General features: G+C 39.8%; 1 protein-coding gene across 4 annotated transcripts; it reads right to left on the bottom strand.

Moving 5' to 3' along the window:
* Positions 1-1,049: 1,049 nt before the first annotated feature.
* On the bottom strand, positions 1,050-22,592 carry etv1 (ETS variant transcription factor 1). 4 transcript variants are annotated; one of them, XM_063486527.2, is made up of 12 exons: positions 22,510-22,592; positions 21,903-21,990; positions 21,546-21,593; positions 17,130-17,183; positions 11,524-11,653; positions 10,505-10,693; positions 9,334-9,581; positions 6,541-6,612; positions 6,372-6,440; positions 6,109-6,278; positions 4,535-4,636; positions 1,050-2,397 (listed from the first exon to the last, which is right to left on the bottom strand). In XM_063486527.2, exons 1-12 carry the CDS (start codon positions 22,552-22,554, stop codon positions 2,176-2,178), a joined length of 1,437 nt encoding a protein of 478 aa, XP_063342597.1. In that variant the 5' UTR covers positions 22,555-22,592; the 3' UTR covers positions 1,050-2,175. The 4 variants fall into 4 exon arrangements, with proteins under 4 accessions (XP_063342597.1, XP_063342598.1, XP_063342599.1 ...); XM_063486528.2 differs by having other exon boundaries at positions 6,541-6,609; XM_063486529.1 differs by lacking the exons at positions 21,546-21,593; positions 21,903-21,990; positions 22,510-22,592 and adding an exon at positions 20,806-20,902.
* Between the last annotated feature and the right edge of the window lie 2,607 nt (positions 22,593-25,199).

The following is a 25,199-nucleotide window of genomic DNA, read 5'->3' as shown; positions in this document are numbered from 1 at the left end:
GGCTTGTAACCTGCTCTGACAAATTAAGGCAAGTGGTGTTTTTTCATTACTTACACATCCGTTTTCATTTTTCAAATCAGTGGAACCAATTAAACAATGCTTCCTTAAATTAGTCATTGATTTTTAGCAATAGTGACACCTTACAGAAGGAAATGATAACTTTCAGGGAGCGTTGCTGCTTTTTTTGTTGCTGTTTTTTTTTTCATTACTGCCAGCACCAGACACAAAAGGACAGAAACAATTCACCTACATGAAAAAGCGAGGTCTTAAATTAGCCATTGATTTTTCCTCAGGTGTCACTTTGGTTAAATGCTTTGTGATTGGGAGTTTTCTTTCCAACTTGGAAATTGACAAGAGTCTATAATCTATTAGTCTACACACATACACACACCTGCTATGTTGTTTTCTTTTCCCACTTCCACTTTGTAAATTTATGACCTTGTCGGGACAGACATGATAAATATTCAGTTTGATTGAAAAAAAAAAAAGATTTATCATATGTAAGGAATACATAAAACTGCCAAGAGAAGAAACACTGAAGCTCTTAAACTTTTCTTTATATTATGACCAATTAAAACATTTGAGAAGTGCTCATCACTTTGTTTTTCAGAACTATTTTATTACAGAATCTTTCCTATTGCCAATCCCATCCCACACACGTGAATCTTGAGAACAAAATTCAGAGTAATTTTTTTAATGCTGAAATTGACGAAAAAAAGAGACAAAAAATAAAGAGAAATCCAGAATAGCAGGCCATAGCTGCTGCACTGTTTTGTTTTGTTTTTTTTCCTTTTTTCCCCCGTTGTCATTTTCTCGAGACTAGAAAATACACTTACAATTTGAAGCAGCAACAAAATGTGCATTTACCTGATTATACAATGGAACAATTTAATATACCATGATTTTTATTCATCACATTATAAAACTCTAAATATTTCTTTTACGTTGTTTTTTTTTTTATTAAACCAAAAAGCAACCTATTAATGGCAAAGCAACAGTTTTTAAGCAAAATATACACCTCTCGTTCACCTGGAACAAAACTGAAAACAATTCAAGGGAGAAATTCGATTTTATATCTTTTTTTCCTTTTTATTGTCTGTGCCAATGAAATCAGATGTTTTTTTGTTTTTTAGCTGGGGATGCAAACATTATCCTGAATATGAACTGACTGGTTGCTGTAACCACTTTGACTGTACATACACTTTTCACCTGTTATCCATTGAAAAACTGAACACCTGAAGGACGAATGAGTGACTCCTGCTCTGACGCATTACAGAACAGAAAGGAAACTGCTGTTTACAGTGAATGACTTATTTTACAGCAGCCTGTAGCTTTGTCTTCGATCCTAAACACAGGCCATTCACGTGTGATGCAGAGAAAGTATTTTTTTTTTGTCATCCAGACATTTTTTTTCCCGGAGTGCGTCCTTGTAAGTGAAAGTCTCATCTTTACTAACCCACAAGGTTGTTGAGCTGCTGAGGATCCAGTGGAGTTTATGTCATTACAACACCTACATGATGAAATCTACAGTCTGATTGGACGACGGGCGTTGACGGACAGAGGTGCGGTGTTCAGACCGGTGGCGAGGCAGTTCTCACTGATAGCTAAATGTCTCTTTTATAATCACATTACTTTTTCAAGTCTATAATCATGTCACTTCACCATAAAAGTATCGTTAACACGTTTCCAGTACAGGATGAAGACAAAAAGAAAGACAGTCAAACAAATGGCCATCTTTTGTGAGTGTAGATGAGACGGTTTCTTTAGCAGGAGATCAAAGTGACCGTAAATTAGTCCAGTCTCGTTAGGGAGGCACATGCTCAAAATCATAAAGACTTCAAAAAAACAAACAAACAAACAAACGGAATGATTCCCACATTAATGTACAAACATAAATGAGTAAAAAGCCAATCACATAGCTAGCCCCCGGCAGGCTAACATCGCGCCATTCCGGTCCATAAAGTGCACTCTCCATCTTGCTGTGCGGTCAGAAAGACAAGAGCAAAAGGACGTGTACGTGTTTGAGACAGAGGGGAAGGGAAGCGCCGCTGCATGTGTGTGTTCAGTCTAATTCCCCGAGCGGCTGCGAGTTAGAGGACACGACAGTCTCATGTGTACGGATGGAGGCAGGTGGGAGGAGGGTAGGGTGGAGGTGTGGGTTTTGTGGGGCTGACGTTAATAAACGTAGCCCTCGCTGTAGGGGTGCGGCTGGCAGTAGGGTCCCTCCTGTACGTATGCCATGTTTTCATCAAAGTGCGACAGCGGCACCGTGTCCTCCTCGTTGATCTGCCGCTCCATGTCAGTTTTCAGCACCGGCCGCTGATTGTCAGGAAAAGCCATGGAGAACAAGGCCTCGGGGTCACACACGAACTTGTAGACATATCTCTCGCCGGCCACCTGGAGAAAGATGGAGAGGTCTTGTTTTTAAACCATTTTTCCACAGCATATTCTACAGTGACTGAGTGTAATCTTTCACTTTAATCCACCAGATGGAAAAAAAGATTAAATATCTTTAAAAAAAATTAATAAAAAAAACATTTTTTAAACTTTTAAAGCTGATCTCCAAATGTAATCAACAATTCTGCTTTGGCTTCCACGCTTAAAGCTCAAGAGGTGCATTGAGCTTTAAGTTTTTTCAAACAAGATACAGGATTAGTTAATAGCATTTGTATCCATATCATTTGATGTTTGTTTACAAAAAGCTTCATTACAATTTGCAGTATTTGCATCTCTGCTCTCTCATTATACTCTCTGACTCATGGAGCCCCGCCCCCACTCACAATAAAAATAAAAAATGGCCGTTCTAACGCCGTGTGACTTTTGCGTTTTCACACATCGAATCTGATCTAAATTAAGCCATTAAAACACTAGCATCACACATTAACAAATACCAGCCAACCAAACGAGGCAACAATAGTCCAGTAACTCGTAAATAGTATCTGCTGGCTTTGATGTGGATACAATGACTTGATAATTCTCCAATCGTAAAACAGTGAAATATTTTAAAAAGTGCACAAAAACTACTTTTAGGTGACTAAAATGCTTCGTGCTTCTGATCTAGAGCACAGCAGCACGTGGCTTTAGCTTCTGTGCTGGTACCCTTTGTTGCTTTGGGGCATCCTAACCACCATGTATTGTTTTTTTTGTTTGTTTTTTTATGGATCAGTGTTTTATACAAACCCACTTCAAACAAATGAACTATCCCCAACCTAAGCGAAAACAGCTTATCCATTAAAACAGTTATTTTAAAACACCAGAATAAATTATATAGAGTGATTTTACTAAGTTTTCTAAAATTATCTCTGAGACAGTGATTGCTTTTTTAAATGTCCTATGTCACACGTGGATTTGGTAGAAAATAAAGGAGCTATAAACTGTTCATCGCTTCTCAGAGGTAAAAGTGATCTCAGGAGCAGTTTTATGTTTTCTTTGCTGTTTCTTCCTTGTTTTATTTAAACTTGGCCAGCAGTTCTTGATCGCCAACCAGCAGAGTATAATTCCACCTAAAAGTGCTCAACCTCTTCTGACCTGCTTATTAATGAATGCTTTCTGGAGATGCTTCTAACTGTCAAACTAATACCTCAGGAAACAAAAAACTTGACAGAAAAGTGTGTTTAACCAGTGTTCTGTTAAAAAAAAATCATTACTCTTGATTTGAAGTATTTTTACATAAATAATCTTATGACAATGATCACAGCATATGCAGTGTAGATCCTAACTCTCACTAAACGCACTAATTGATCTGAAAGAAACTTAGTCCAGTACCAAGTTAATCAACATCTATACAGCTTATGGAAATTATTTGTATAACACTCAAATCCTTACAAATTATATATGCGTGGTAGCTGATCTCAAAAAGAATGGTCATTATTTGCACATCTATTGTTTTTGTAAATATTTTGCTGAACAATTGTTTTAGTGCAGGGAAACTTTGACATAGCTGGAATTCAGATTTGTAAATCAGTGTTCATCAAACATTGATGTTTAATGGTGATGATGTAACTGATTACTTTCCCTTATATAATGAATATGTAGCTTGCAAAGAAGAAGAAATATATGTATTTATTACTCATTTGTTTGCTGTTTATAAACATCTGTTTTTGGCATTACTACATATACTACATAAATACTACATGCACTATAATGAAGATTAATTCAAAGAATAACTTGATAAATTAACATACATATCTATGTTTTCACTTTAAGAGTAAAGCGGACATGAGCCGCAAGCCTAGCAAAAACTGATTTTTGCACACAATACAGAAAAAAGCTTTACAATTTCTTAGCTATAAAGTGTAAATGAACTTTTTTTAGCTGTTTCACCATTTTTGAGACACTCTTTTCCTTATATAAGGCACCTGGGGGAATGGGAGCGCCTTTAACACAGGCCAGGTATAGCAGCCAAATGAGTTGTTTTCATACTATGTTTACATCAAAAAAATCTCTTAGAAAAAAGGTAAACAGTTTTGGATCCCTTTCAGTGTAACAGATGAATTATAATTGGTTGATACAATTTTTTTATTTATTTTTTTACCTTCTGCATGATTCCCTTCTCGTAGTAGTAGCGCAATGATCTGCTGAGTTTGTCGTAATTCATCGCTGGCCGGTTCTTCTGTATCCCCCACCGACGTGCCACCTTTATCACACACACGAACATGAAGACAATAAAGACAGTCAGTAAACAGAGCATTATCAGAAAGCAAACTTATCTAACACAAACGAGCACGGTTGCCCTGATTTCCAGACAGGAACGCTGCAGCAGCTAAAATGTTAAACAAACTTAGCGATCCATATTTTCCTAATAACAGTAATTAGAGTGCGTCCAGCTTGTGCAGACCTGACCAGGGATGTGTTCATTAGGAGCTTGTCACACACCCAGCGGAGGAGGCAGCAGATGTTACAGCACCTGTCTACCAGACCACCCGCCACCCGGCCTCACGGTCCAAACCCACAGCCCCACGGCATTCTCTTTAGCTGCTCGCTTTTTTTAAACTCTGCTTTTTTTGTTTGTTTCTCACAGTTTATCTCCTATGATACCTTCCCCGATCAATGCAACTGTGTTTTTTCTGCTTTTTCTTTTTCACATTTTTTCTTGTCCCCGCAACTGCTGACATGCTGCAAATGCAGAAACCGCTACCTAATGTTTGTCTGCGGCGCCTCAAAGCAAATGCGTTTGGTCACCTGATGGCATGAATGGGGCCCCCTGTTAGGTGCAGCTGGCTCGTGCTTCTAGACACCATCGGGCTGCGTGGACCACTGCCCGGTACTCATCTATCTCCTCCATTCTACACTTTCACCCCCTGCCTGCACCCTGCATCCTCCTTCATCCTCCAGCAGTGACTGAGCCCCACTGTGTGTGATGTGGCCATACACAAACCCTGCCTCTGTTTCCATTTCAAAAGGCCCAACCGCCAACATGGGTTATATTTTTAGGAATATGTCCTGTGAAATATTTAGCAGGAGCAGGCCATCAGGGTCACTTGGTTGGCTTTAGTGTGGACTGTAGAATATATAACCCTCTGAGGTCCAAGTCATCATCTGTGATGATCCCAATCCTAACTCCAAACCCTTACCCTAACCTGTGTGTTAAAGAAAAGCAATAATATATATTTTTTTAAATGTAAGAAGTTTTTGCTCCCTGTCAGTTAGAATGATTCCTCTCTTTGTCTTCTGATCGGTAAGAACAATTTTTTAAAGAAGTCTACCGCATTTTGAGAGCAGAAAATATTACTCATTCACACGTTGACCTCTGACCTCATCTGGTTTTGCAGTGATTTACCTTACCTTCTTACCTTCTTTCACTGCTTAATCACTTCATTTTTTTTAACCAAAAGTCTACGACCCAAATATATTTAAGTTGTAATTACATAAAACGGTCCAAAGCAGCAAATATTTACTTCTGAGTAGCTGAAAGCAGGTAAACCTCTTTTAAAGATTTTATTGAACAATATATGTAGTGAAATACAATGCAACATTTACCTAAGACTGTCCAAAAAGCTTAAGTATAAAATCCATGAAAAATAAAAACTGATTTTTTAAAGGAGTAAAATTCAGGATTACAATATAGAAAAATAAGATTTTTTGTGACAGTGCCTTTGTGTCTCTTACCTCTTCTGGCTCAATGAGTTTAAACTCCATGCCACGGCCGGTCCAGGCAATGAAGTGGGAGTTGGACGGGTCATCCAGTAAAGCCACCAGGAACTGCCAGAGCTGCAGCGAGCCTCTGCGCTGGTACGACGGGCCCTCACGGTACAAGCCCGACTCCTGTTTGATGTCGCCTACAGAACACGGGGCAAAATGGTTATTGTATGATGGGCAGAATCGTTGGTACGTGGCATACTTTTCATTTTAAGAGTCACTGCAGGACTCACCTTCCACCTTTTCAGGCACCACGCAGGTATCGTCGTAGAAGTGCCTCGCCACTTTGTCAAACATACAACCTGGAAAACAAGATCGGGAAAAAAAAGATAGTTTGATATCACACGAAGCAAAAACCCATACGTGCACCACCACAACATCCACACGTATCATCGTTGGTACCTTCAGTCCTGTTAGTGTGAGCCAGATAGCCGTCTTGCCGTAAGTAGACAGAATGGCAGCTAGGCACTTCTGCTGAAACCCAGTACAGAATGAGAGTGGGTGTTAAAGGGCCCGAAGGCAGCATTAAGAACACTATCTCAGTTATCTGAGAGCAGTCAAAGCCTGTTCACTCAATGCACCACTGGCTCTGATTAAAGAAAATGCCCTCCAGCATCAGCGCTGCGATGGCTTCCAGCCACGGGCGAGCTCACTATATCACACCGCCGATACGCGCCCCAAGCATCTCCACTCAGAGGAAGATTTACAACTGAATAAAACACAGCGCTCGTGTGAAAACACGAGCTGACACGATGTAAGTTTTTTCATAATACGAGGGCTCATGATGATTATTTTACACACGTTCTGAGATCAAAACTAAACGGACCTGCAGGTGTTAGTTTCTTTGACGTTTTCGCTGTGCAGCTGCAGCACGTTTAGCTAAAACGGTTGACGTGTATCTTCTCAATCAGCTTCTTATTATGACTGACTGCATCCAGTGTGAGTATAGTTTTCTGCCAAAGCTGTTTGCTTTGTTTTACATGTTTTTCCATTTTTCTTCATGTTCCTCACTAGTTTGAAAAAATGACTTGACACATGCTTTTGTAAAACAGTCAAGATATACTAACAATACATTCAAAACGTGAACAAACACTTTTTGATGTTGTTTATGATGCTTTTCGCCGTCCATCAGACCACACCCACACTGGCCTGAGGAGACAGATCAGCTCAGTTCTTCAGTGATAATAAATACTCGCTGATTCTATACTTTATACATATTTAACATTGAGTTCTGATGTTTGAGCAACATTTCAGCTGATGTTAAAATAAACTGTGCAAAATGCAGACGGTCACTTTTCTTGGGTCAATTTTTAGGTAAAAAGGAACAATTCACCCCCCAACACACTTCCTCTGGTTCTATTTTTTTCCAAGTTTAGATCGCTTTAATGCAAATTTTCCAGGTTTAAAGATATCAGCACTAGAAATATCTGCCTTTTCCTAAATCGCACCCACCTTGTTGTTTTCAAAGCGCCCCTTTTCCTTATAAGATCTACCAACCAACTAAAATAGATTTTTGAGTGAACTGCACCTTTAAAAGTTCTCACTTGTGGTTTATCAATATCATGGCTATAACAAGAGATCAAATAAAGACTTGTGGTTTGAATAATTCTTAAACCAAAAATGTAATTTTATATAGACATAAGCAGTTTTTTAAATCGTAGGTTTAAATGGCTAAGATAGAAATGCCCCACTACATAATTCTCTTCCTTCATTTACCGGTTGGCTTTACTACATTGTCCAATCGACTCTTCCATTTACTGTATATGTCCAAACCTCCCACATCACAGATGAGATGCTGCGATCAAAAAAACAGCCAAATGGGCTGCAAAGTGAATGTTCAATAAACAGACTGAAGCCCTTCATTTAGACCCATAAACATTTCTCTGAGCTTCATCAAAGTAATGGACTTGTAGAGGAAATTGCTGCTAATGAAATTACCAGATCCCCTCCCATCCTTTTCAACAGTCCAGCTCCAGTCAACATGCCCCACTGCGGCTGCTAATAAATTCACTCTGATGCTCCATCTTGGACATCTTGGTCCAAGTAGTGGACACAACACAAGGAAGACCTTTTGGTATTTTAACAGTTAATCGAATATATTTCACCACTTTTGCTTTATGATTGCACGCAATTCTTTGTAGATAGTTTACTTGTATCAATAAAAATTCTTCTAATTGTTAAAGCCATTTCATTTATCTATGAAAAAACACCTTGCTTCACCTGGTGAAATGTAAGAATTGACTGTTATTACTAAAGAGAAAATCAAGCTGCCAGTGTCATTTTGGGCTCTGTAATTTTTGCCTGTATTTGGCCAAATTTGCGAACAAAAAAACCCGAATAAAACAAGAGAATAATGGTTGATGCAAATAACATTGCTGCAAATAGGCCAGAAGAAACCCAAGAAACTGTTAAAGAACAGGGTTATTTTTGGACCGAATCTTGTTTTTCTTTTCTTTTCTATCTTTTTTTTCTCTTTTTGATAAATTTTTCAGTTGTGCTAATTGGCATTTAGAAGCCACATAGTTGTGAAACTTGGTAAACACATCTATTGCAAAGTAACGTTGCCACTGGAAAAGCGAGAAAACACCAAAAATCACAGCTGCCTGACTCCTCAATGACAAAAACTGCAGAGCTGCTGTTAGGAAAACCAGGTGTAACTTAAAGAGATGTGAATGAGGCACCAAATGTTTTCTTCTAAACTTCTCGCCCGGGAAAGAGGTTGCTTTTTCCCCCTGACTGGTCACACACACTCTCCTCCAGCCCTGCCTCTCCTGGGTCCACTCTGTCGCCTTCTGAATGAACCCGGCAGTCCGGCGAATGTTCATTCATGTCCTGAGGTAGCCTCAGGCTCCACAGAGGCTCCACAGAGCCGCTGGCTGATGATTAGGTCCCTTTACTCTCTAACCGAAGGGAGCGGACAAGCGTGGGAGGGCAGATTCTGGATTGTGACCAGGCACAGCCCCCTCCTTTTTTTCTATTAGAGCACCACAGGAAATGGCGAACAGCACAGACACCCGGCCCAACCAGATCCCCTGCCCTAATAATGGGCAAACTCAATAAACACCGCCCCCTCCCGCCATGTCTTCTCTCATTCCTGAAATGATAATGCTCTGGCAGCTATCACTTCTCTGCTCTTTCACTTACCAGAGGAGTTTGAAGGAGCACAAACAACAGAAACCTTTTCAAATCGCTCACCTGAGTCATAGGTGAAGTCCCTCGGCTCCTGCTTGATCATCATGCCGGCTGGGTATGTGTGGGGAATAGGGGCCCCCATCATGGCCGGGTGTTCGAAGAGGGGGTCGGGGTACTCCTGTTTGAAGCCTTGAGGAGGGAAAGGGATGTTGGGCTCCGACATCTGCCTGTGGTAGATGGGCCGGCCGTCCCGAGCCATTGTCGGCGGGGAGGGAAACGAGTGGCAAGGCTCTGAGAGCTGACGTCGAAATCTGAGACAGACGACAAATTCAGTGGATTCATGACACTGACTCCTGATTGTGAAAGACTTGATGAGACAAAAAGGAGATAAATCAAGAACATGTACATCTTGTTTTACTAATTTACTAATCAATGAATCAATAATAGAGTATCAGTGAAAATTCTGAAATCATTAACGATGTTTTCAAGTGCTTGCCTTTTTGTTTCCCCTATGTTTATGACTACAGGTGACCAAAAAAAGCAAAAAATAAAGGAAAGGTTTGGAATATTTGTTTGAAAATTGAATTAAAGAATCTCAAACCAAAATCAAATATACATATTTATCCTATGGCACTTGGCTTGTGGTGCTCATGGGAGTAACTCAGAAGTAAAATGCCTCTTGTGTCCTGATTACTCTAAAAATCCACAAAACTTGTTTTGAAAGGTTTCATGTACAAAGTATTTTCTTTATAAAGTGCACATCCGCCAACTGTGTTACTGTGCAGAGGGATGTTAATGTTAGCTAGCTCTATTCTCCTTTAATAATTTGAGAATCACAAGGAAAGTGTCATTTAAATCCATTATATTACATTATAAGAGAAATCTGACATTTTTACTCCTAAACTGGAAAATTCACACCTAAAAAAAATCTTTTCCTTGAAATAATTAACTTAGTAGGTTTGTTTGTTGTTTTGTTTTTTCCATTCTGCTATTGATTTATTGAATAAGCTCTATTTCAAAGCACTAAAGTCAAGTGATGACCACATGGCATTCGATGGTTGGGAAAGTTGTCGTTTGCAGGCCCCGCCCACTGAGGATTCACTCAATCAAAAACAGAAACTCAAATGTGCATCTGCTGCTGTGACCTTATTGTAATCTATCCTTGGTACAACTGCCAGCTAAGATCACCAGATGTAAATGTGATGTAAATGTAAGAGGCTGCAGGCTGCAGTACCTGTGGTCCATAGTGTAGGCGTTATCAGGGAGAGGCTGCGAGGGCGGTATGTGGGTGTAGGTCCTGTCTGGTTTGGGCGTCGGGGCCGCCGTGGGTGAGCCATGATGAAGTGGGGACACAGGGGTGCTACAGGGGGGTGTCACTGGGCTGGAGGGCTTCATTCCTGTGGGCTGCTTCTGCTCATAGGCACTGGGGTAATGGCAAGGGTTGAAGGCAACAGTCAAAGATGCCTGTGTTACTGCCAGTGTACGTTGCACGATTTAAACACTTTTTAATTAAGGATTATTTAACTGATAGCTTCTTCTTAAGATGTCTGTATTTAGGGTAGTTTGGAACAAATGCCCTACCCACTCAACTATCCTTTCACTGTTTTCTAAACCGATTTGATTTACTGTATAAATTATGAAGCCTTGTGCAAGATTTGGATGTGAAGACTCTGAGCAGATGTCACAAAGTGAAGAAATGCATCACAAACTACCTCAGGGCATTTATGTCAGACTGCAGTTAGAATCAATGGCATTTTAAACCACTCCATAATCAGCGGTTCCAGAAACCCTCTGATTCAGTTCAGTTATAACAGACAATTAAAACTAACATGACTGCCATAATCTCAAATAAATACCTCTAATTGGAAATATCTCGTTAATGTCTTCAGAGTCACCACCCAAAGCTGTACATATCTCGATGTCCTTTGATTTGCAGTTTGGAATGATTAGCAAGTCATTTCCAGTTAAATAAAAATTACAATGCAGAATTAAAAAGCCAAAAAATGTCAAATGTATAGAAAGCATAAAGATTCTTCACCAAGAGTAAACTGACGATAAGCTAAAGTGAGTATTTAGTCATCGCTGTCCTACAATAAACCTTCACACCTGCATTTATTCCTCTGTTAAAGTGAGGAATGTGGAACCAAATGTTATTTTCTGTGTTTTTTTTACAAATCTGAAAAAGGTATAATGTACAAAAGCATTTTAATAATTTGTAAAAGATGTTTTAAGTGTCGGTGGGGGGGAGCCCACCTGATGATGTACGGGCACTTCTCTCCATACTGGAGTTTGAAGGGCCGCTCCTGGCTACAGTTGGAGCTCAGCTCTGAACACGGGCTGTGCAGCTCCCTCTTGATCTTCAGCTGCAGTCCGTGGAACGCCACTACGATGGGAAGGAGGAAGAACAATTAACATTTACACTCTGTCAAACTGTAACATTTTTTTAAGGTTGTGACTATTTTTTTTGTTCATTTAGCAGCAGACTGCTTCTGGATTTGCTTGTAAGCACCTGAGACAGAATTCGTACAATCACAGGACGGAAAAAAATAAATGAATAAAAACTAAAACCACTGTCTTTATTTACATCTGACAGATCATTCACAAAAATTAAATGAGATGATCACAGTCTGGAAAAAAAATACTGCTTGTTTTATTTAAGTACAGAAGATTCAATTTCAAAACTTAAAATACAATTAAATTTCAGAACTGCACACAGCAGCTTTACCCACAATGGAAAAGGTCATGTTACAGTGCAGATACAAGCAGGCATGAATGTGCCAAGCCATCACTAATTAAGAGAACTCGTGATGGATATATTAAAAACACTTGCTTTTCTAAGCATCCATCTGCCAAAGGATATGACATCTGAGGCCATCACTTACACAAACAACTCACTTCAAATCCCATTTATTCAGCCTTTCCTGACGGGGACTCTGGTAGTGAAATATGACAATCATAAAACAGGGTGTGCGGTGAGCTCCGATAAATGCTTTATCTGCTTTCAGCTGGCTGTCAATAAGTTCCAGACGACAACAACAAGTCTCATTGATCTGAAGGGGGGCCTGCGATCTCTACCTATGGCCCCACAGTGAGCCCGGTGCATCTGAGAGGCTGTTAAGTGCCTGATCAGTCCTGATTAACATCCCATCATCTAGAGTCATGATCAACGCTAATCCAATTGACTGCGCTTCTGAAGAAAAACCCAGTCAGTCAGAATGAAGTCAGGCTCAGGTTGCCTCGCCAATCGCCGTCTCACCACGACGGCTCACAGAGCAACAGCGAAGCCATCCCACAGCGCTCTATCAAACACAACAGAGGGCCAGCCGCGGTTAAAGACGATCACTTTTGATTGATGTTTTAGACTGAGAGATGGCCCTCTCCTTTTATAACCAGGAATTATGAATGGAGAAAGTCCATCAACTCTTGGTCCAACTCAAGTGCAAACATTTAGATATGTGAGTACTAGAGAAACTTAAATATGTGGCTAAGGACTGTTTTTCGTTTAAATACAAGAAGGTCTCTGAGGCTACAAGGAGTTGAGAGAGAAGGATGTTTTGAGGAGTTTTCTCACGGCTGACAGACAGCTGCTGTACGAGCAGGGGTCGATCTGCCAACACCCCATCTGACGCACAGTCGAGCCCCCTGGGTGATGGGCCACACGGGCCCGGCATGACAAAGCTCGGGGGTTGTTTGCAGCCCTCGCTGGGGGCCTGACCTTTTCTGGGTCATCGATCGGAGGTCAAAGAGACATTTCCTGAGGGGAGACCTTTGTTGACGCTGGCATCGCAAAGCCTTGTTAAGAGATTATGGACTCAAAACAATACCTCAGCTTTGGCTGTCAAGATCACAATCAGTGTCAGGCTAATTACAGTTTACATTAAACACACATGAATTTGTTTAGTTTAAGAGTCGACTCCATCGGCTTCTTGTTTACAGCTCACCTGAAGCTGAACCATAATTCCTTTCTTTATTTAACACTGAATGACATTAAAACAACGTCTATAAAAATGCTGCCGTTAAATGTAAGCGCCACATCAGCTCTAAACAATGGCTTCACGTGTGCTGCAGCACAGGGCATTAAATTAGAAATGGAAATGTCACAATAGATTTTGTCAGCGGGGTGCCAAGGTACACAAATCAATAGCGAGGGCATTGCCTCTGACTAAAACAGAGACTTCCTTTTTAGTCCAGAATGTCATGCCCATCACTGCTTGATTGCTCTCATTATCTACATATTGATTAACTAAGATGGTAGGCAGTTTTAAAGAAGAGGCAGTTAGAACAATTACTGGGTCTATTTTGAATGCAAATGTTCTTTTCTTCGTTGTACCACTGACTTAAACATTGGGCAATTTGCTTTAGCCTTTGCAGTACAGATTAAACAGAAATCTTTCCTTTAAACATTGTGGCACATGCAAATAAAAAAAACCCTTTTTTGCATTTTCCAACACTTAATTCGAATATTTTTATATTAGCAGCCGTTTGTTTGCCAGTCCTTTCAGTACACTATCAGATAACTGTTGGCTCTGACTGTTGTCGACTTTGAAGGTACAAATTGTGCGTTTTGGCAGAACGGGAGCCTACGTTTGGCAGATATTTCTCTAGTCCATTCATAAAAAAATACAGGTCTTTTGGCAACAGCGAAAAACCTTCCATTCCATTTTCACCTACTGTAGGTGCTCGCCTTTGCTGTTAAATGATGGAGGCTCAGATCTGCTGGTAACGTGTGGCCTCATTTTACACCTCCTCTACTCCTCCATTCCCTGCTAAGTTATGCTAATGGTAAGCATCTGTGTTGGAGTTTGAGACAAAGAAATTTCTCCTTCTCCTCCTTCAGCCTGAGGACACTTTCGCTTCGAGGCCGCTCACATGCTGGTTCTGTGTCGCATAGACGCAGAGTGCAAAGTTGACATTGAGAGAAGCTGCAACAGCTTCTCATGAGGAAAGATGAGTCTGGCCATGAAAATACAGAATACACCAGCTTTTATGCTGCGATATTTAAGCCTTCAAAAGAGATGTCTTTCTTTTTCTTTTCAGATTTTTTATTATTACTCCGGTAGGAATATAAAATCACAGCTATTTCACTATTGTTGCCAATTTTATTTCAGCAGTACAGGAACAAAAATTTAGGGATAACATTTATTTTCTTTGAAAACATTCATCTCAATAAAATAAGATGTTTCTTGTTAATTGTAGCAGTTAGCTTACATCGATAGCAAAATAAACAATAGGACATCTTGGCTAATGCTAACTGTGCTAACTGTTGGCTTGTTTTACGTTTGATTTAAATCAAATTTGATAAGTTCATTAATAATTCACAACTGTCATATTAATATCTGTTGTGAATTATTTTAATGTTGTAAAATTAAATTTTTAGTTTTTTTTAAATCTGAGTAAATAATGTATTGTTTTTCTATTTTCACCACGCTATTGAGGATAGGATGAAAATTATTTAAAGTGCTAAGCACTGTAACTTTTAACAAATTTGGCTCAAACACTTTTTCAGACTCAACTATTTTCAAATGCAGATTAACACACATATACAAGACATACATAGGCAGTACTGAGTATTTTTGGAGCCTGGAGGTAGTATGTGGGATTTACACAAAACAGAGAGTGCCCACGTTGATCGTAACAAAGGGAGATGTTACCCAGTGCAACAGTGTGAGTCACTTCAGTGTTTTTGGAGCAACAATGGAGCTCACAGAAGAAAAAGCTGCTGTAACTGATTTGTGTGGAATCAGAGCTCTGTTAGCTTTGGATTTCTCGCTAGATTTGGTGACATTAAAAGTATTTAATATTGCCATTTTCATAACGGCCCCTATCCTCTCACTGCCTTTTCTTTAGGGTTAACTTCCAGCTTTATCTCTCCTCACCTTCACCTTTCTTTTTCCCGGTCTCACCGTTTGCCTCTCCATCTCTCGGCTTGGTGAAAACCCATATGGGAGAGCTGCCGGCTGGGATGCCTGCTCATGCGCCCAACCACGGTGCCCTCACCCTCCTGCCATCTGTTAGTGCCTCTCCAGCCTGCTGCAGGTTTGCCAACAGGACAATTCAGATGGTCAGCAGTCTCCTGCCACTATGGCCACCCACCCTGGCTACCTCTGAAGGACATCAGGACAGTCTTGGTGACCTCTGGTTATCTACTGTACACCACACTAGTCCATGTTGGGTTTTAGGCAAGGCTAAGTCACACCCATAGTTTAAATGTTTTGCCTTTAACACAGCAGTTGTCTTTAGTGTTGTAGTGTTCTGAACAATTATAAAAAGTAAAATTAATGAAACGAATCAAATAAAGTGCAGACATTTAATGGATTTTTTTAGACTATTATAACTATTTTAATGCAGTTTTATGTGTTTAGATTTAAGGCGCATTTATTCACTTTTGGAGCAACTTAAATCATAAGTTAAATTAAAAGCCAAATCAGATTAGGACATCTAAAGTCAAGTGCCTGTAGCCAGGCAAATCCCCTCAGGTTTGTCATTTCAAGAGAGCAGGAGTACTCGTGGCAAAATAAAGTGAGAAAAAAGAAAAACCCCTCTCGGGTTTCTAATCTAGCCCACCAACGGGAACCTTCTCGATAATCTCAGGCTGTGATCTGAGTCACATGGAGTTAAAAGGCCTGTGATCTCGCTTGATGCCAAATCTCTTACAGCTTCATTTTACCAAACTGTTATCTGTGACCACTAAATCTTGAAATGCAATTAAAGTTGCCAAACTAAATGTCAGATGTGACCTTCTCACTTTGTTCTTGTTCAAAACTCTAACTTCTGCCTTTTGTTCAACTTTCATTTGCAGGTTAAAGGGTGTTGAGGACACCGGGAGGTTTTGTGTTTTTTCTCACAGTTTAATGTGCATTTTGGCTCAAATGAAAGACATGTGCTCTATCTGGGTCCCACTGAGTTCCACTCACTCAATTTCTGTCCCCACCTTGGCACTACTTCCTCCAGAAATGGGCCGTGCCAAGTAACCAGTCACCGTGTGCAACCACCGTATACAGCCAGGTGAAGTACGACCAACTAGCTTATCCTCATCACTGTGAGTGAAAAATGAACTCTTGTCAGACATTGGAAAATGTTTTAAAACTTTTAGGAAGTATTCTTAGAAACAGAATTTGTCCTTTTGTTGGATAAAATATGTAGAGCAAGGGGGGGGAAAAGCACAAAAAAACAGATCATACTTGCTTTCATGCTTTAAAATCTCCAGTGAAGGATAGGGAGTGTAAAAGAAGGCCAGCCAACCTCCAAGTAAAGAAGGATAAATGCAGGAGTACCTAATATTACACCGCCTGATTTAGAAAATATAACCACACTCAATGGTTTGCACAAAAAAGGAGTTTGGGGAAAGGTCAAGGAGGAGCATATTTTTAAGATTTTATTAAAAAAGAAAATTCAAAACAGACATCAACTGACAGCAGTTTGGACTACCTGGAGTTAAAAATACCACTTCAACAACCTAAAAAAAAGTTAGCCACAATATTTTGATGTTTTCTTATGCAAATAAGTCACAGTGCAATAATATCTCAGTAGCGGGCCCAAGAACAACAAGGGAAAACAGAGACACACACACACACGCACACACAGATAACCCCCCCAACCCAAACCATGCACCTGTAGACCTGCAAGATTGCTGCAGCTCTCCTGAGAGCACTTGTGCAAGCAAAGGTGAGGGCACTGAGAGACATGGAAAAACACACACAGTCACTTGCTTTTTACCCCAGTACAAACACACCAGTGAAGATGAGTGAAAAAAAAAACAAACAAAAAAAAAAACGCCACAGATGTTCACACACACACATAAACATAACACATGCACAGACAAAGAGACACAAAGAAAAGCGACATGGTTTCTTACTCACAGTTTTCAGTCTGGAAATCTGGAACGAACTGCTCATCATTGTCGGGAACTTGAGCTAAAGACACGAGCAGAGAAGAAGAAAGGGATTGATTGTTTCTGATGTTGATGGACACCGCAGCACTGATCACAGCTTTGTCCTCTGGCAAACAGTCCTCTGGGATGTTAGTTTGGCCTATCCCAGCACTGCCTGCTTCTGTTGTCAGTTAAAAAAAAAAGAAAAGAAGCCTAAAAAAGTGTTTTTAATGTGTTTATCATTTTAAATGTGCAGAAGATTTCAATATGCTGTAAATCTTCAGAGTCACAGAAATAATCATGCAAATTAAAATCAATTAATGAATTTTAAAAAAACCCACATCTTAATATAGATTTTTTTTTAATCCATTCTTAAACTTTCAGTCATTTTACGCATTTGTTATCCAACTATAGCCCAGTTGTTCAAATTTCCATTTTCTATGCACTTCTTTTTGATTTTATATCTATATCATTCCCTTAAAAAAAGAGAGAGAGAAAAGAAAACAGCAAAACACTTTTGATTTGTTGTAGAAAAAGAGCTTAATTTAATTTTTTTTTCTTTCTGAAAATAAAATCTGACTTTCACGGCTTGAAAAAGGACAAAAAGTCCCCAAGACGACAACTCTGATGCAATCAAAAGACTAAATAACCTTGAACTGCTGTGACTAACACATTCCCTGATATTTACTAAAGCGGTTGAGTCACATTTTCCAACAAACTCGTACCTGACAGATAATATTTTGACCGTCTACTTTTACTTCCTGAGGTCGACTTGTCCATTGACTGCTCTGCAGTCTCGGCTCTCGCTCCTTGCCAGCAGCCAAACACCCATTGTTAACAGTATCTAATTGGCTTCTTCCCTACTGGTGAATCCACCTGTACCTACCGAGTTAGGTCTGTTCCAAACCCTCCAAAGCTTCACCTGCGCTTCAAACACCCCTGCACTCAGGCTAATGCTAAAATAATGAAGCCCTGCTCCACTCGGGCTCCAATTAGGCATGTACATATTTATATAACACATATTTACACTCAGTGACAGTTCTTCATGTCCCTTAAGTTTCAGTCTCTCTGGTGATAGGCAAAAAGAGATTTAAATGTGTCATTAGCACATCTATTTATAAACAAAATGAGGTGGATCCTCATTATCACAGTATGTGCAGCATGCCTTGACATGTCTGGAGATCGTGGTTTTTTTTTTAAATGACTGATATTCCATTTTTGTCACTCTTGATGTGGTCAAGCGTGGGTTTTTTTTCTCTTCCCAGAAGTGTGAATTGAGGAGGGTAAACAATTAACAGATGAAGAGGAGATATTTTCTAAAAATGTCAAGCGGGTGCAGACGCCAGAAAATAAATATGCACAAGCAACTTCACTCCATATGTTTGTGTAGTAGGCGCTACCAGCTCTCTATTTTGGCCTTTTGGAATTAAGTTGGTGGAAATCAATTAAGACATAACAGGAGATTTTATACAGGGCTACTTGTATGCTTTTGTAATAAATTGAAGAAAATGTAATAATATGTAACAGATACAGAGTTAGGAAAACACTTACTCAAACCTTATAAAACACGCCACAACAAATCAAAATTTTCCTAATAAAAAACCAAGTTCTTAATCAGCTGAAGCACCACAACATCTCTCGAAACTTCAGAGGACACAGAGGAGAAACAATAAAAATTAATAAATAAATTAAACACAAAGAAGGTGGCAGTCTCTCTGTGACCAAAAGGAAGTACAGGATGGATGAGTCACTGGCCTCAGTCTGTGAATGAGCCAGCTGATCTCTGCAACAAACTCCTGGGGAGAACGGCAGAGTTGGAAATCTGCCGCCATTCACAAAACCAAAAAAAGGAGGGAGAGGGACAGAAGGAAAACAGGAGCGAGGGTAAAGAAGAGGAAGGTTGTAAACACGAGGCCTGAGACTATTTGAATGGTTGTCTAAACCTGCAACAGCAGTAAGCAGGGCTGAGTTTTAAACAAATTTATCATTCTGCCTGTGACGATTTCCAAGACAAATGACGCTATCAGCACAAAAATTTTGCAGAGACATCAGTGCGTGAACAAAGGAAAAAAAGAAAAACAATCTTAAAGCAAAAAATCTGAGAAGTACAATACATTTTTTGTTGTTGTTTTGTTTTGACAAAAAAGGAACTAAAGCGAGTTTAAAATACTGTATGGAAGAAAGAGGGTAGATGTAGTTTTGGGGGGGAGGTCACAGATTCACATGTCACGATCAACCTTCAACATCTTGGGTCTCGGGAGTCGGAAATTCAGTCTGTCGCTCATAATTTCTCCTCTCGTTCCAATTACCTGAACTAATAAATCTCAGAAATGGGAAGGTATTCCTTTTCATCTTAATGGACAGGAAGTCATTCATTAAATCTACAATCTTGAGGCGCACATCATCACATTGATCCATGACAGGCAGAACTGTAATCTTTAACAGTAATACCTCTTATCAGCCGCTGTCTCTTTTCCCACTTTGGATACTGAAATATTAAAATCGTGTCTTATTCTTTTACACACCCTGCGGTGCGAGCCGCGACGCCTCATCTCACCTCGCTGCCGCTCCGAGTCGGCTCAACTCTTCCAATATCTGTTTTAAAGAATACTTCTCATTTTTTAAAAGCTTTGGATTGCACTGCGAGCGTTTTCACATGTGTTAAAGAATAGATGGAGCGCATAAATGATTGAGTCTTCTTTGGCTGCGTAAAGGGAGCAAGCGAAAAAATTCATCTCGACACTCTTCCAGTAAATGTATTACGACTCTATCCTATGGTTAAAAAAAAGTATTAAAGTTTATTTAATTATATTGCACACGTTATTCTACGACAACTAGAATTATTGCTTTACCACGTGTGAACTGTTAGAAAAAAAGAAGGCAGCCTTTTATTGCTGCAAACGGGTAACAGAACAAAAATTATAAATTTACAAATTGCATATGACTTGATTGACTTAAATGAGACAAGACAGTATAGTAAAACTAACATCAGCGTCTCATTAGACTAAATGCTTTTTGGTGTTAATGTATTCAAATGAACCAAATTATGAAGCAGAACATTTTAGCATTACAATATAATAACTCCAAAACTCCAGTTTTATACAATTCTACGAAATTTTCAATTTTAATATTTCATTATTAAACCTTAATTTAAAACTATATGAAAAATGCACATAAATCAGTAAATTTCTAACACATATAACACTTTATACATTAGCCAACGAGCTATAGTAAAGCAAAGTCTAGAATTAGTCTAGTATAATAATAGTCTAGCACAACAATAGAGACAATTGTAATCAAGTGACTTACAAACTTCATTTTAACCCTGTGCTTTGGACATGTTTCAGAGAAAACACTAGAATTTGTTTTAATTTTCAGGTTTATATATATTTGCAAAAACTACTTCAAAATTCAACTTTATAAAACAGTTGTGTTCTCTCACACTGTACAACTTTACACCATCTGTTTGCAAGCAAAGCAAACAGATGAAGTCACATATATCTCAAATTATACTTCTTACTGTAAAATTATTTTTTTACTTGGATATAAACTTTGAGATTACATGCAATATTAAGGTACGTTACATCTTTCTGAGATGTCGACAAAAAAGTCCAACATGCATGCACAAAGAAACACAGCAAAAGTGAACAATATTCACCACTGACCAAAACTTCGGTGCTGCAGACACGGAGGAAAGAGGACGCTCGCACTTAAATCCTGAAGCATCACGTCTCAGTTAGACCACAATGAGCAAGTCTTGCCATTAGAGAAAAAAAAATTAAAAAGCAAGAAAATTGTAGTATAAAAAAAAAAAAAATCAGTTGTCGCTTTGAGAGCTGACTGCTGTTTTGGAAGTTTGCGGAGAAAAATAATTACTCATAGATCCATTCTCTCTTTTTTTTGCCACCAAGAAATGAAATTGAAGAAGACAAGGTGAAGGTACAGCTGTACAAGATAGAGAGGTGTGCTGAGAGGAAGCAAAGAGAGAGAGGGAGAGAGAGAGAGAGAGAGAGAAAGGGGAGAGAGAGGAGATGACAGAGTGAGTGAGAGTAAGAGAGCTGGTAGGCTACAGCAGAGCTCTGGTGGAGGTGGAGGTAGTGGCGGCTGGCGTGCAGCGCGTTAGCTCCTGCCAAAAGCAGAAGAGACAGTGAGCGTCGGAGAGCCTTCTCCTGGTAATTTGTGATGACACTCTCTGGGTAGAGCCTCCTCGGTCTCCCTCAAGACCCCTCGCTCACAGTCTCTAATGTATGCATGACACACAAGGTGCCTCTTCCACACAGGCTTTTAATTGGACTGCGACGCTAGGCATGTAACTCCAGGCAGCACCCCCCCCCCCCAACACTCACAACCTATTCATTTTTACCCATCTCTCCTCCTTTTTTTGCTCAAGATTTAAAACACTCACCTTCTGCTAGCCAAGTCTCCTGCAGCTGACTGAGGTCCTGGAAGAGCTCTGAAAGGGAAACCGAGGCAGGGATCAAGGTTTGAAGGCAGTTGAAAAACAGTCAAAGCTCAAGAGAAGTATCAGAAACAAGTGCATTCACTATTACTGGCTGATATGCCATTGGAGCTCACTGGGCATGTGTGCAGCTAATAACAAGTCAATTTGTGTTTCTGACCACTGAAAAGAGGCTTGTGAGAATCATCACAGGCCGCTGTGCTGTAATTGAGATTCTGTAGTTAGCAGCACAGGTGGCCACAAACCAATTGAATTTTGCTAAATGTTTAGAAGCCGTGAAATTAACTTCTCCCTCTGTCCTACCTTCAGTGTCCAGAGCCAGGTCGGACTTAATGAGTTTTCTCTTTCTGTCATTTGCTGGCCTCTCGCAGCTCGTTGTCTTTTCTTGCAGCTTTTGGGAAAGAAAAAAAAACACACACACTCATCAATTTTTTTCTTCTTGCTGGAGCAGTAATTCTGTTGTTGGCTGCATCACATGTGCAACTGAAATAGCAAATGAAAGAGCCTCAATGAGCCTCTGATTAATGCCTCACACACTTCTAAAGCTTGACCCATGCAAAGGGGTCTGTGCTTCACTTATCAGGCATAATTAACAAGTTGTTACATGGTGCATAACCAATAACACAGGGTAAAGTAATGGGCACCTTGTTTGGCTGTTTATCTTTGATGATTAGATGAAACTTAAATGGTCCCTGAGGGAGAAATGAGTGTTGGCAGCAGCAGAGAGAAAGACAGAGGTGAGATCAGAACAAATAGAATGCGTTAGAGAGAACAGCCATCCACAGTACAAAAGGCAGAAAAAAATCAAGATGAAGTATTTTCCTTAATGGGGTGGGAGCTGGAAGAAGAGAAGGATGAGTGAAACTGATTTCATTTCAACTTTTCTTCTTTTGAGGCAGTGATCACTCACTCTGGAGTTATAGTAAGGCACTTGCTGATCGTGAAATCCATCCATTCTGCACTGTTGTGGCTTTAACGGGCGAGCAATCTGCAAAGTCTCCAGTCTCCTGTCCGGCCACCCTTCAAACAGGCAGATAAATAGAAAGCAGGAATAAGGAGGAGAAGAACTTCGGGTTTAAATCTCTGTTTTATTCAGTGTATGAACCCTCTGGTATTATTCTGAGCCCGGAATGACCGACGGCACCTCCGGCGATCATGCGGTACAGTTAAGTTGGTGCGTAAACGAGCAGCGCGCTGAGCTAGAGGGCGCACCAAAATGTTTTTCGCTCTGTAATAAACTTAGAAATGAGAGGAAGTGTGTAAAACTGCATGTACTTACCTACCAACTTCACGCCGCTTTCATTTGCAGAGAGCTACAGAGCGGCTGCAGGATCTCCACAGTCCCGGCTGCTGCCTGCGCCTCTCCCCGCTCACTGTGTTGCTTTCTAGCGGCTTGGCATCGCCTCCCGGGGCCTCCCATGGAAACAAGCCGCACTCCGTTTCCTATTGGTTGTCAATGTCTTTCACTGGATCAGATTGCTGGCAGTCAATCACGCACGGCTGCAGGCGGTAAGCGCGGGCGAAGTCAATGACAACATTGTCATGCGCTCATCTCGCTTTGTTTAAGTTTGGACTTTTGAGTTTTTAAGACGAAACTAGCCACCAAACTTCATGACAACTTATCACTATTTTGTATTTACACTGAAACACATGCAAACTGCACCTGCACACCCCCGCCCTCTCCCGCACGTCTTCACCCCCTCTCCTTCTCGTTTTTTTCGCAATCGCATACAGTGTGAGACACACAAACACACCACTCACTCTTCTCCCGGTCAAGTTTGTGTCCATGGTAACGGTGTTTTGAAGAGCCTCCAGGGGGACTTGCTGAAGCGCCAGCTCTTCCCTCTACTGTAAAGGGATACTTTGTTGAGACCTGCAGAACGCACTGACCTGGAAGTAAAGCCCAGGTCAGCGGGCAAAAATAAATAAATAAATAAATCCAACAAAAACCCCCACTGAAGCCCGCTTTCTCAAACCATTTTAAATTAAGAGGGAAGTCCAGATCCCAAACCTGAATGTCATGGAAAGTTTTAATCGTGCAGTTTTACAGCTAAAGCATAACATTTGCTTTAGATTTAATATTATGTAATACCAGTACCATGGTCGGCCAGTACAGTTACTAGCAGTTAACACCGATATTAAAACATTAAAAGTTGCAAATGCACTTTATTCTTTCAATAGAAAAAAATATGGCATGACTTCAAAAGCCACTGTGATCATGTATACTAATAACAGGTTACTTCTGAACTTCTGTGCATTTCTTTTCTTCAGTTTAAACAGTACATAGAAAATGTTAGTTGTGTGAAATAACCAAACACCAGCATTTCGGAGAATATCGATGTGCTTATGTTTATCTTTTTAGGCCTTAAACTGATGACACTGGTGTCAATACTCAAAACAAGATTTTGTATTGGACATATGGGTACTTATTTGTTATTCGCATGAACACTTCGAAGCTGCAGAGTAAACACGCTTCCGCAATTCACCATGAATTCTTCTCAGAGGCCGAATAAACTCTAAAAATATTAAGTATGTGACATCCAGCAAGTGTTAATCATCATAACAAAATCTTAATTTAACTATTATATTCAATGCCAAAGTAGTTAAGGGCAGGGATGTCAAACATACAGCCCCGAGGACCAAAACTGCCAATAAATACAACAATACAGTGACAGAACTAGAGTAAAATCATTTTTTGGCATTATTCTAGCCTGGAGTGAAAGTATTAGGAAAGTTACATGGTTTTATATGTTTTTTAACAAAATCTGTGAATCATAACATTGAGATATAGTTTTGGAATTTAAAATTTTTCCTCCTGCATCTCAGGCTGTTTTTCATCTGTTCTATAAATGGATCACTCATTACATGAAAAAAAAATTAATAAAAAATAATGCCTTCTGTTGTCTGGCACATTTTTAAGGGATTTGGGTGGGGAATGTCTTTCTTAGGTTTATGGTTTCAGCTTTTTAAAAATCTTGGCTACAGCTCTGATGAACAATTTCAGAATGTACTTCTTTATTCTTAGAAATTTTTTTGAGTGTGTATGAAATGATTTTACTGGTCTTAAGATGTAAATTTGGCTGTATGTGGTCTATGAACTAAAGAAGTTTGACACCATGACTTTGAGTTAAATAGAACAGCATGTACATCACAACAATAAATAAACTTGAACGTGTTGTACTTGACAAGAAATAAATAATTTCTGTGAGATTTAAAGAATCAGACTTTTCAGAATAAAATACTACTTTGTTTTGTGAATCCGGTAAGTTTCTCACCTTAGATCTCTTTTTCTGTTTGGTCTGACCTTTGTAGGATGTCTGCAGTTTCCTGGTTGCACACCTATATTTAAAGCTTACAGGCGTTATTTTTGAAAGAAGGTCAAGGGCAAAAAAATAATCATTACCACTGTCAGCAATGCTTTTTTGTCACTGTTGCAGCTAAGTTGTAATTTGTAAAAATGTGTGTTGGGTGCATAACAGTCAACATAGATTTGCTTGCCAGGATACAGAACAGATCTAGGATAAAACCCTGAAAGAGAACTTTACCAGTGTATCAAACACTTGACTGAAAGACGGGCATATCGGAAGTCAGTGGTGGTCA

Source organism: Pelmatolapia mariae, linkage group LG10_11 (assembly GCF_036321145.2).
Source record: "Pelmatolapia mariae isolate MD_Pm_ZW linkage group LG10_11, Pm_UMD_F_2, whole genome shotgun sequence".
Lineage (NCBI taxonomy): Eukaryota > Metazoa > Chordata > Actinopteri > Cichliformes > Cichlidae > Pelmatolapia > Pelmatolapia mariae.
Note: the sequence above shows the minus strand (reverse complement) of the source record. Positions and strands in the feature narration are given on the sequence as shown.

Excerpts from the sequence above, each read along its gene's own strand:
- etv1 (XM_063486527.2), bottom strand. The coding sequence starts at position 22,554 with ATGGATGGATTTCACGATCAGCAAGTGCCTTACTATAACTCCAGA. Across the intron at positions 17,184-21,545 it reads GGAGACTTGGCTAGCAGAAG|CTCAAGTTCCCGACAATGAT; the intron begins GTGAGTGTTTTA and ends TCGTGTCTTTAG. Across the intron at positions 11,654-17,129 it reads AGATTTCCAGACTGAAAACT|TGGCGTTCCACGGACTGCAG; the intron begins GTGAGTAAGAAA and ends TTCCCATCGTAG.